At 44.1% G+C, this 12,652-nt stretch overlaps 1 protein-coding gene across 15 annotated transcripts in view; it reads left to right on the top strand.

The window, feature by feature from the left end:
* The window catches only part of nr2c1 (nuclear receptor subfamily 2, group C, member 1), a 172,465-nt gene that overhangs the window by 109,573 nt on the left and 50,240 nt on the right, over positions 1-12,652 (top strand). For 13 of the 15 annotated variants that reach the window (XM_072471898.1, XM_072471907.1, XM_072471902.1 and 10 more), the window contains 3 exons: positions 10,478-10,612; positions 10,971-11,198; positions 11,744-11,828. In XM_072471898.1, the coding sequence (XP_072327999.1) occupies positions 10,478-10,612; positions 10,971-11,198; positions 11,744-11,828 (448 nt within the window). The remainder of the gene's footprint in view (positions 1-10,477; positions 10,613-10,970; positions 11,199-11,743; positions 11,829-12,652) is intronic. The other 2 variants (XM_072471908.1, XM_072471909.1) reach the window with 1 other exon arrangement.

Genomic DNA, 12,652 nt, shown 5'->3' with positions numbered 1-12,652 from the left:
CCGCAGGTCCGCTCCTCTGCTCCCGTGAGTATCTCCCGCAGGTCCGCCTCTCTGCTCCCGCGAGTATCTCCCGCAGGTCCGCCTCTCTGCTCCCGCGAGTATCTCCCGCAGGTCCGCCCCTCTGCTCCCGCGAGTATCTCCTGCAGGTCCGCCTCTCTGCTCCCGCGAGTTAGGTGGATTGGCCATGCTAAATTGCCCTTAGTGTCCAAAAAAGGTTAGGAGGGGTTATTGGGTTCGGGGGGTAGGGTGGAAGTGAGGGCTTAAGTGGGTCGGTGCAGACTCGATGGGCCGAATGGCCTCCTTCTGCACTGTATGTTCTATGTCCGCCTCTCTGCTCCCGCGAGTATCTCCCGCAGGTCCGCCTCTCTGCTCCCGCGAGTGTCTCCTGCAGGTCCGCCTCTCTGCTCCCGCGAGTATCTCCCGCAGGTCCGCCTCTCTGCTCCCGCGAGTGTCTCCCGCAGGTCTGCCCCTCTGCTCCCGTGAGTATCTCCTGTAGATCCTCCTCCTGAAGATAAGTCCATTTAAATAATATCCACAGGCATTCTCCTGTCCACTACTTAGTCACCTTTTTAAAAAATGATCAGATCCATCAGACACAACCTACCTCTTCCAAATCCATGCTGGCTCTCTGATCAGCTGAAAGATGTCAAGGTGTTCAGTCCCTACCTTTAATTCTAGACCCAAGTAGTTTTCTAATAACTGATGTTAGGCTAATACATCTCCAATCTCCTGGTTTCCCTTTGTTAACTTTCTTAAATAGTGAACAGTGCACACAATTTTTCAATCTAAAACATTAGTTCTCCAATCAAAAGAAATTTGGAAGATAACAGTTAGGGTATGTGCAATGTTCCCATCTTCTTCTAAAATCCCAAGATGAAAGCTATCTGGTCCCAGGGATTTATCGCTTCTTAGGGCCATCAGTGTTTTCCATCATAACTTGTGATTTTTGTTGCATCTCTTTTTTTTCATACACCCCTTTTGTATTCATCCTATCTCCTTTACTGGTGCTTGCAACTTTATTACTCACCAGGAGCTGTGCTATGTTTTGCATTGATTTGCAATTAATTCACTTTGTTCCTAACATTCTGTATGGCTGTATAAAGAATGTCTATTTGGTCCACCCACCCTAACCTGTCCTCTAATGTTCGACCCAAACATTTCCCATTTTTCTCTCTCCTGGTTTAATTACTGTATGTTTTCGTTTTCCCTTTACTAGCAGTGTCTAAGGTACAATTTTTGAATGTTACTTTATTTTCATAGAATCCATTCAGTGCAGAAGGAGGCCATTCAGACCATCAAATCTGCACTGACCCTCCGAAAGAGCACTCCACCCAGTCTCATTCCCCCGCCCTATCCCCGTAACCCCACTTAACATTTTGGACACCAAGGGGCAATTTAGCATAGCCAATCAACCTAACCACATCTTTTGTTTGTTTTTGAAATATTTGAAAAGTTACCTGTGGAACTTTCTGAGCCCTCCTCCCGATTTACGAGATTAAGGCCCTTGTGACTGCCCTGTTTATTCTTTCCCCAAGGCCCTGGCCTCAGCCGAGTTGAGGGGAAACCCATCCCAACAGCACGGTTCGTTCCTGTTTCTGTACCAGTGCCAGAGTGCCATGAAATGGAACCCTCTCTTTCCCACACCACTACTTCAGGCACATGTTCACCTTCCTAATCTGGGATGCCAAATTTGCACATGGTTTGGGTAATAATGCAGAGATTATAATAATTAAGTACTTATTAGCCTTTTATTTAATTTAAATCCTCTAATTTCTGTTGCTCTCTAATCTCCAAATGGGACCTAATACCTAATTCTTCCTATGATGTTCGTCCCAACATGGACCCCAAGTAATGGATTCTTCTCCTTCCTCTACCTCCCCAATATCCTTTTAGGCCAGGTCAAGATATCCCTCCTCCGAGCTTCAAGTAGGCAATATATCCTTTTTTTAAAATGAATTGTTTAAAATAAATTTAAAGTACCCAATTCATTTTATCCAATTAAGGGGCAATTTAGCGTGGCCAATTTACCTACCGTGCACATCTTTGGGTTGTAGGGGCGAGACCCCGCAACACAGGGAGAATGTGCAAACTCCACGCGGACAGTGACCCAGAGCCGGGATCAAACCTGGGACCGTGGCGCCGTGAGGCAGCAGTGCTAACCACTGTGCCACCATGCTGCCAGTAGGCAATATATCATGTGGGACTCTCACGCCTACTTACTAAGGATGTTATCTATCAATAACTTTGAGCTGGAGAGATTCAAACTGGTTTATGGATAGTGTATCCTCCACAGTCAGTTGGAGATGGTGCGAGATGATCCTCACTCACATCTTACAACACATGGATAGAAAATAAATTGGTCTGTAACTTCTTTCGTGTTTTTGCCAGGCTAGGGGATTGCAATGACTTTAGCTTTCGGCCAGATTTTTGGCAGTTGGATCATTGTGGTCAGCAATACAGTGAATCATTTTGTCACCATGGGGCCAAGGTGCTTCAGGAATTGAGTGTAGATTTGGTTGTAACCCGCAGTTTTGCCAGGTTTATTTACTGAATACTAATTGGACCTCATCTGTGTTCATGGCTTTGGTTGTTTAGCCTGGTGTTTGAGTTCTTTTCCCTCGCAACATTGCGCCAATAGCTCACTCTGGTGAAAGCTCTACCACCTTTGACTAGGTGACTGGCCACTGCACTCGGTGAGACGCAGCTCCAGTTGGACGTTGCAGGTTGCTGCTAGTTACTGGATCAGTCTCCAGCCTTTCTGGCTGGAGTGAGTGCAGTCCGGGTTGCTAGTGAGCTCTTCCCAGCAAGTATGGAGGTATATTTATTGAAGTTTTACATTTGAACAAATAATGCTGCAAAACCAAATGAATGGTACAGCTCAGCAACAAAAAAAAAATCGCAACATATATGGATGCAGATGGGTACAGGAGAACATCATATAACTGGATAAATGCAATCATTAGACTCAACTTGATGCCGCCATAGGCATCACCAGAGAACAAGGGAGAAAAGGATAAGGCCATATAACATGATACAATGGTGCACACCACCCCACGGCCACGAGATTCAGGATAAATTTTTCATCCCATGTTCAGGTGAGCACCAGCACACACCTCCCTCAACTCCAGCAGCACCAGCGGCATCAATGACACACCGCAACCTTCTCCCCTCAGATAACAGACCTGTCTGTACCCCAGGAGGAACCAATCACTGCTTCTTTATACCCACCATAACAAAAAAGGGAAAATGCAGAGAAAATACGTGAGCACCCCAGTTTTAGAAAGGTGTTTTACATATGCCATACAACACCACATAATCCCAACCTCAGACACACAACGAAAGGATCATCATTCCACATGTTTATACAGAGAAGACCAGCAGCTATAGATTCGGATTATGGTCAGCACCTCCCTTCAACCAATAATTGGGTGTCTTGTCTTGAAACGATGAGGGGAACCCCTCGTAACCCATTGAACCAAAACAGGGTTTATAACAGTACATTGCTCACCCAGGTGAAGAGAAAAAGAATGCCCCCTGAAGGAGGAACACCCGAGCTAGCCCAGGAATGTTAGCCACAGACCAGCACTGTATGCCATCATAAACAGGGTACTAGTGGACATGGCGGCATTGCCTCAACATAGACAGACACTGCCTCGCATGGAGGCACTGCCTCCCATGGAAGGCCCAACCACAATGAGGAGGTACCATGAGGGCAGCAAGGTGGCACAGTGGTTAGCACTGCTGCCTCACAGCTCCAGGATCCCAGGTTCAGTTCAGGCCTTGGGTGACTGTGTGGAGTTTCCACATTCTCCCCGTGTCTGCGTGGGTTTCCTCCAGGGGCTCCAGTTTCCTCCCACAGTCCAAAGATGTTCAGGTTTGGTGGATTGGCCATGCTAAATTGCCCCTTAGTTTCCAAAAGGTTAGTTGGGGTTACTGGGTTACAGGGATAGAGTGCAAGCCTGGGCTTAAGTAGAGTGCTGTTTCCAAGGCCCGGTGCAGACTCGATGGGCCAAATGGCTTCCTTCCGTACTGTAAATTCTATGATTCTATGACATTTACTTTATAAGACCACTTGGAATCCATAGAATCGCCCACAGTGCAGAAGAAGGCCATTTGGCCCATCGGGACTGCACCAGTCCTCCGAAAGAGCAACCTACGTGGGCACACTTCCTCCATTGATCATGGCCAATCTGCCTAACCTGCACATCTTTGGACTGTGGGAGGAAACCGGAGAACCTGGAGGAAACATACACAGACACCGAGAGAGTGTACAAACTTAGAGGAGGGCACTTAACTCCCATCAAGCTACCCCCAAACCAAAGAAAGGCTCCAACAATGTAGAGGCAGCGCATACAGACTCTCGCGTCAACAATTCGAACAAGGATTAGACAACCCCACCCCAGTGTGTACCCCTACTTATTTCTCCCTACTCTAATAGCTCTTTTTTTAATAAAAATACCAACCCAAAGGAAGAATCAGAAGGAATCCAGTCTTCTCGCAGATGAATGATCTGCAGGCCTTCAGATGAGACGAGCACAGATTCTCAAAATTCAAAGTAATAAAAAAAATTAAAACCTGATACAATTAGTTCTAACTGGGGGCTATCCTTGATCCTAGTCAGGGATTAACTAAATCTTCCACCCACCTCCACACCAACCATCCACCTGCTGTGGTTCCACTCATCTTCATTATAAACGAGATAAGGGGTGTCTAAAATGCACTCCCTTCTCATAACTGCGGATTTCAGCACATAAAAAAACACCAGGAGCAAGACTGCACATTACCAACTCAGTATGATTTTTGCTAAAACAGGATCACAAATGATCCTCACTCGTGCTCACACCTCACCCACCCTTGCTAGGAGAAAAGACAATAACAAGAAATCAACAGAGTAATCAAATGGGAGCAAAGTCCATGATTATTGATGAACTGCAGGATAAAGCAGCATCTATGTCACTTCGAAAGGCCAAAGTTATGACCGGATCGTCGAACAACCCTCAGGATCGCTTAAAAATTCCATCTAATGAAGTGCCTTCACCTCCACCGTGCCTTTGCCCCGACGCCCAGTCAACTAGAACTTATGTCCCAGCCAGGGGTCGTGGGGATACAACCAGCCACCTCCAACCCCTCATGACGAACATAGAGAACAAAATAATATAAGACCAGTGGCTGGGGGCCCCAACCGACCCCAGGCCTGGAAGACCCGGTACAATGTGCTTCATCGAACCTGATGTGCCCAACCTCCTAATCAAAATTAGAGGCAGCATAGTGGTTAGCACAAATGCTTCACAGCTCCAGGGTCCCAGGTTCGATTCCCGGCTTGGGTCACTGTCTGTGTGGAGTCTGCACGTTCTCCCCGTGTGCGCATGGGTTTCCTCCCACAGTCCAAAAATGTGCAGGTTAGGTGGATTGGCCATGCTAAATTGCCCTTACTGTCCAAATTGCCCTTAGTGTTAGGTGGGGTTACTGGGTTATGGGGAAAAGGTGGAGGTGTAGGCTTGGGTGGGGTGCTCTTTCCAAGAGCCGGTGTAGACTCGATGGGCCGAATGGCCTCCTTCTGCACTGTAAATTCTATGAAAGTTGCTAAAGCATGACAGCCAATTTTTTTTTAACTCAATCGGGAACTTGTCCATCCACGTTTCGCAAGGGACCGGGCTCACAAAAAGTCCTTGTCCGGCCCCTGCTTCCCAAGTCGGTCAGGGTAGACAACATACAATGCAGCAGGATTTCTACAAACCGATCACAATCAAGAGGGATACACACGCTTCACCAAGGCCTTCTTTAAAGTTGCTATGGCAAGCATTCACGTGGGTTTTGTCCAACGTATATTCCTTGCCTTGCCTGTGAATGCCAAAAACACAAAGAAGTTGAAGAATCTGGCGATCCAGATGGCGCAAACCATCTCATCAAAACACTAGACAATGAGAGGTCACGTGACGTGAGCACAGCACAGATTCTCAAAATTCAAAGTAATTTTAAAAATTAAAACCTGATATAATTAGTTCTAACTGGGGGCTATCCTTGATCCTAGTCAGGGATTAACAGGCCTTGGGTGACTCTGTGGAGTTTCCACATTCTCCCCGTGTCTGCGTGGGTTTCCTCCAGGGGCTCCAGTTTCCTCCCACAGTCCAAAGATGTTCAGGTTTGGTGGATTGGCCATGCTAAATTGCCCCTTAGTTTCCAAAAGGTTAGTTGGGGTTACTGGGTTACAGGGATAGAGTGCAAGCCTGGGCTTAAGTAGGGTGCTGTTGCCAAGGCCCGGTGCAGACTCGATGGGCCAAATGGCTTCCTTCTGTACTGTAAATTCTATGATTCTATGACATTTACTTTATAAGACCACTTGGAATCCATAGAATCGCCCACAGTGCAGAAGAAGGCCATTTGGCCCATCGAGACTGCACCCATCCTCCGAAAGAGCAACCTACGTGGGCACACTTCCTCCATTGATCAGTGCAGAAGAAGGCCATTTGGTCCATCGATTTCTACAAACCCCACCAGTTATATTGCTCAATCAAATACCAGGATTCTTTTCTGCACTACCACCAATTTCCTGTGGATATTTCATAGTTAGTCATAAAAGTGAGCACGGGGGGGTGGGGGCGGCATGTGGCACAGTGGGTAGCACTGAGGATTCGGGTTCGAATCCCGGCCTTGGGTCACTGTCCCTGTGGATTTTGCAGTCTCCCCGTGTCTGCGTGGATTTCACCCCCACAACCCAAAGATCTGCAGGGTAGGTGGATTGGCCATGCTAAATTGTCCCTTAATTGGAAAAAAATAAATAATTGGGTACTCTAAATTTATAAAAGAAAACCAAAATAAATAAATAAAAGTGAGCACCAAAGATCTGCACCCCGGAGCCGAGATCATCATCCAGAACATCATTGGGAATGGCAGCCATCATCCTGGTGCATCCAGCACTGCCGAGACATGGGCCCACTCACCAGAAAAACCGCCACTGCAAGCTGGACCCCACCCCAGCCACTTCCAGTTGCCTCAATCAAACAAGGGTATTCTCTCTGATTCAACATGACCCCTCATCACGAAACTCCAACCAGGATCATCCAGGGATATAGTGCAAGACATATATCCTCAAAAAAGATAATTATGGAATGTGCATTAGGATAAAGGATTAAAAGACAAGTGGAGCCAGAGCTCGCGAAAACACAGCCGCTCCCACGCTCACGTCACGTGACCTCTCATTGTCTAGTGTTTTGATGAGATGGTTTGCGCCATCTGGATCGCCAGATTCTTCAACTTCTTTGTGTTTTTGGCATTCACAGTCAAGGCAAGGAATATACGTTGGACAAAACCCACGTGAATGCTTGCCGTAGCAACTTTAAAGAAGGCCTTGGTGTGGTGAAGCGTGTGTATCCCTCTTGCTTGTGATCTGTTTGATCAGGATATAGTCAACAGACTTCTCTAGCTGGTCAGTGAACTGTTGTCAACATGCTTTGTGGAAATTCCACCTTGGCTTTGACCGGATAAGAGGTATATGGAGTCCAACCTGGAGAATTCTAGGCTGATGCTGACTTTTTGGTAAATAGTTAAGGACTTGGTATGTGGTTTGAAGGGGGTATCCATTGTTGGAGGTGACCCAACAGAGATCTGGTGAAAACCTGTGGAACAGAAGCTTATGCACATTGGTAATTCTGTAGTTTCTAACCATGATGGTGTCACAGATATTAGATGTTCATATAATTGATGGGACTGTGATGTTGGCGTGCATATATGTTGTTGTCCTGGAAAGTGACCATATCATAGTTGACAATTTTTAATCTGGAATTTTGGGCAGTGTCGCCGATGTGGGTTTCCTGGAGACAGATCATATCGATTTAGTGGGTTCTGCAGAGCACCTCGATGATCTCATGCACAACAGTTGACATCCCTTCAACATTAAGCTGAAGAATTTCAAGAGCAGAGTGGACATTTTTTAAAAATATATATATTTATTAAAGTTTTTTAACACAATTTTTCTCCCTTACAAACAATAACCCCCTCAGAGTGGACATCTTGAAAGATGTTGTCTGCTAGGGGCTGTTCAGACACGCGGTGATCAATGATGGTTGGGACGGGCTGGCTGGAGTAGAGGGTTCTCCACGATTACTGGTTCCCCACAAGGTTCTGGGTACTCCAGGGGTGCGACAAGAATGCTGATCCATTTGATAACTTAGTAACTAAGCTACTAAATACTCACTACTTCAACTTCCACTACAAGTAATTGGAAGTTTGAAAAACATAAAAAACAGTGCCACCCCCTGTACAGAGCTCCCACTTGCACTAAATTCCTGACTGTAGCACTCTGTTAATGATACACTCAATTCTATCAACATGCTGTGCAGTAAGAAATGCTGTTAACTCATTTAGGGGCCAGTTATTACTCAGTGCAATCTGGAATCCTGAAAATGACAAAAGTAGTGATTTTAAAATGCCAGTCGCAAAAGGTCCCTTTGAAATAGTGAGTAAATTAAACAACCTCAGTGTTCTGGTTTAAAAAGACCCATTTCCACAATCTGCTTTCTATTTGGTCCAAACCTTAGAAGAAACGCCCACTTTGAGCTCCGTAGGCACCTAATATCTAAAAACGGCTAAGCATATATGAATTAACACATCTTAGGTGATTGACAAGGAAAACATGCCAATATAACAAAGTTGAAAGAGAACCCAGTAAATATTTGCATGGAGGAGCAAGCAAAGATTTAATAGTTCTTGATCATCGCATCATTGGTCACTGAGACATTAGTAAATAGGAATGATACATCGGAATTTAAAAGAAATTAATTTATGGGATGTGGGCGTTGCTGGCTGGGACAGCATTTATTGCCCATCCCTAATTGCCTTAGATATTTTAATGAAATGGTAGCACTGTGAAAGAATCCAGGAACAGAAAACTGAGGTCATCTGCTTAAATTTATTTCTAATGTCACTGTGCAGCAAAGGGTGTTCTTGCCCCTGCATTACCACATACAGTGTTGCATTTGGCAATAGCACCAAGTTACTTGGCAAGTTGACGAGTATAGAAGCGCATTTTTGGAATACGACATGAAAAAGAATTAGAGTTAAAGAGCCAAAAGATCTAAGAAAAGATTGTTTTAATGTGACAAATGGACATTGGAATTGAAGAAGTGAACTGTGTAGATTATTAAGAAATGCCTATTTGTAAAGGAGGTAAAGAATCTTGATTGGAATATTGACTTAACATATGAGATATCCAGGCAGTCATTGCAAAATTGTCATCGGTCGGCACGATAGGACAGTGCTAGCACTGTTGCTTCACAGCACCAGGGACCCGGGTTCAATTCCCGGCTTGGGTCACTGTCAGTGCGGAGTCTGCACGTTATCCCCGTGTCTGCGTGGGTTTTCTCCGGGTGCTCCGGTTTCCACAAGTCCGAAAGACATGCTTGTTAGGTGAATTGGACATTCTAAATTCTCCTTCAGTGTACCCGAACAGGCGCCGTAGTGTGGCGACTAGGATTTTCATAGTATCTCCATTGCAGTGTTAATGTATGCCTAGTTGTGACACTAATAAAGATTATTATAAGCAAAGCTAATCAAGTACTGGGACATTTGGGTTCATACATACAACCATGCAGGTTTAAATATGTGATTGTTGGAGAGTATTTGGGTACTGTGTACACTTTTGATGGTCATACACCGAAAATAACATTGTGTTGGTGAGGAGCAACATGCTGGATTGGCAATATAAAGATCTAATTTACAAAGAGGCATGCAGAAATGAACTTTATCTTCTGGGCCGTGGGGTGGGGGGGGTTACGAATTTTTTAATTGCTGAGCGGTGTGGATACTGTGGGTACAAGTAGGATATTTATTTTGGATGATGAGTGTCGCATTAGAAAACTCAGCTCCAAGAATAATAAACATCAAGCATATGGAAATTATACATTTTATTGTGTGGTGCAGTAAATTTCTGGAACAGCTAAGAGAGCTGATATGCCTAATAAAGAAAGAACTGGTCATAGGGATGGAAGTAAGAGTTATGTCAAAGCTGTTTGTCATACAATTGGAATCTGCCTTGTTTAACAAACGTGCTGATTAACACAGGATATGTTTGGCAATATATCTCTTCACTTTCTTTCATAAAGTCAATGAAATTATTTTGATAGATGTAGCATTCATAGTCTTCGCTGATTTGAACTTGTGTTTTAGCCAGGAAGTAGTATAGGGCTCAACCTGGCTCCTGTTCACCTTCCTTGGCAGTATAAGCAACAATTACAACAGTGGAGCCATTTGAAATTCAGGCTATCTCACTCTCTCAGCTGAGCACGGACATGTAATAATAAGGCACCAGTGGGAAACTGAATAAAAGAGAGAAAGAATGTGGCGGAAATTAACTTAAATCATCTTAAAAGTTCATTTTAATTGCAATGGACAGGGTTGCTTTGCTAAAAAAATGTAGTTTGAAGTTAGATGTGCCTTTTTTATTTTTATTATTGTATATTTCCTGGCAACTTCCTCACAGGTCTCCCACTCTCAAGGGACATTATCTACTGTAGCTCCAGGAGCTGTAATAGGACGACCAATAATGACCAGTACCCCACAGAGGATTCAGATTGTTCCCGCAGACCCTGGTGTCACTGTAGCTCAGCGCATTCAGGTAGAATTTATCTTACTAAATTTGGTGAAAATAGCCTAACCGTTGCATGTACTCGAGCATTAAAACCTGCTCCACCCATCCTATTTTCAGCCTTTATAAAGGAATAGCTGTATGTAAGCAGATTTTAAAAGTCTGGCTTCCCTCATGTAGGTAGTTACTGGTCCATGTGGTGTCTGCCTCCTTACATTGTGTTGCCAGTATTTGTTTAAATACATTGTTGTTTGTCTCATTGGTTACTAATGTATTTTAATTATTGCAGACCTTTTATGAAAAAAAAAATAGGCAGCATTATATTTGGTTTATCCACTTCTTTCGTTTGACGAATGTCAACTACTAAATAGTACATTTTTGTTTGTAGATTGTTACTGATCAGCAGACGGGCCAGAAGATCCAAATCGTCACCTCAATGGATCATGGTGCGAGCAAACAATTCATTTTAACAAATTCAGATGGTACATCGTCAAACAAAGTGATTTTAGCCAGACCTGATTCAGGACAGGGAAAAGTGATCCTGGCCACACCTGACTCTGCAGGTCTCAACCAACTCATTTTTACATCTCCTGATGGATCAGCACAGCATATACAGGTACAGAAAGTGTACATTGGATGTGCACCGATTGTTGTAGCCTCTGTTATTAGAAAATTGCATGTGTGTGGCTGTCAGTGAATTAAAATAACGTATTTGTCCTCTTTTACTCTTAACTTTGCTCTTTTGTTGGACTTAGTTTTGGGATGAGTGTGTTCTGGCAAGGTCCACAGTTCTTGTCCATTCCAAGTTGCCTTCCAAAGGTGCTGGTGGGCTGCTTTCTTGACTCCATTAAAAAGCCATGGCAAAGAGTGCTCCAGAGTTCAATATGTTCCTGACGGTTAACTGTTTTCAGAAACCAAGTTGAGAAAACGTAACCTATAATGTTCAAAACTTCAAGTTTTGAGTTGGAATTTCTGCAGTGGTTTTCCCGATCGCCATGTCATAACTTTGACCAAAACTTCCATAGTTTTTCCAGATCGTCTGCTAAAATCATGGCACGAAATCTGGAGAGTGCCAACATAAAGCCTAACTCTTGATGCTTTTACTGTATTTAATTTATAGAGGGGAAAAAAGAACATGTATTTGTATTTCTTTCTTTGTAGATTGTGACTGATGCTGTTTCAGGAGAGCAAAGTGCAGTCAAACCGCCACTGGAGTTCTGTGTAGTTTGTGGGGACAGGGCTTCAGGTAAGAAAATGTCTTCTTTAATCTCTGACGAATATATCAAAATCTAGTTTGAGCTTGTTTTTGATGACACCGAAATAATACTTATAACTTGTGTTTCGTGACTATGAAATAGTTTTACGTGTGTACACAATTCTTTCTCTTAAGGCAGATGGGAGTGTGCCATTCTAAATCTGGAGACTTGCCTAGCTCTTCAGTTTGTTCATTTCTAACAGCCATATTGAAAATCTACAATGCAACTGTGTTCATAGTTGATCAGTGTTCCATCATTGTTCTGAGAGATCCGATTGGTCTTTCTGGCCCAATTTCTCTTATCACATTGGTCCCATTTTCTTCTTTGACAGGGCTGTGGACCAATGAGGTGGGGAATATAGTAACAGTCTTTGGGAAAGAGAGCATTCGGATTTGAGCTTGCATCTGTTGGCAGGCAGTCAGACCCCCTGAAGGAGTCAAATAGTCAACAACATTAAGTGTGCAAAGCAACAACAAATTATACAGTGCATCTAACGTAACAAAATGTCCCAATGTGCATTATAAAACTCAGTATGCCACCAAGTCACATAAGCAGATATTGGGTCAGACTTGGTTAAAGAGGTAGATTTTTAAGAAGTATCTTAAAGGAAAAAAGCAAGGTACAAAAGCAGAGGGAGGTAGATGGGGAATTCAAGAGCTATGTGCCTGGGCAAGTGAAGGCACGGCCACCAATGCTGGAGCACTTATAATTGGCAATGCACAAGAAGCCAGAATTAGACGGACTCGGGTATCTCGGAGGGTTGTGGAGTAGGAGGAGATTACAGAGAAGGGGAAGTGAATGGCCATGAAGGAAT

This window comes from Scyliorhinus torazame, chromosome 13 (assembly GCF_047496885.1).
Source record: "Scyliorhinus torazame isolate Kashiwa2021f chromosome 13, sScyTor2.1, whole genome shotgun sequence".
Classification (NCBI taxonomy): Eukaryota; Metazoa; Chordata; class Chondrichthyes; order Carcharhiniformes; family Scyliorhinidae; genus Scyliorhinus; species Scyliorhinus torazame.
The sequence above is the reverse complement of the archived record's forward strand: the minus strand, read 5'-3'. Positions and strand labels throughout refer to the sequence as shown.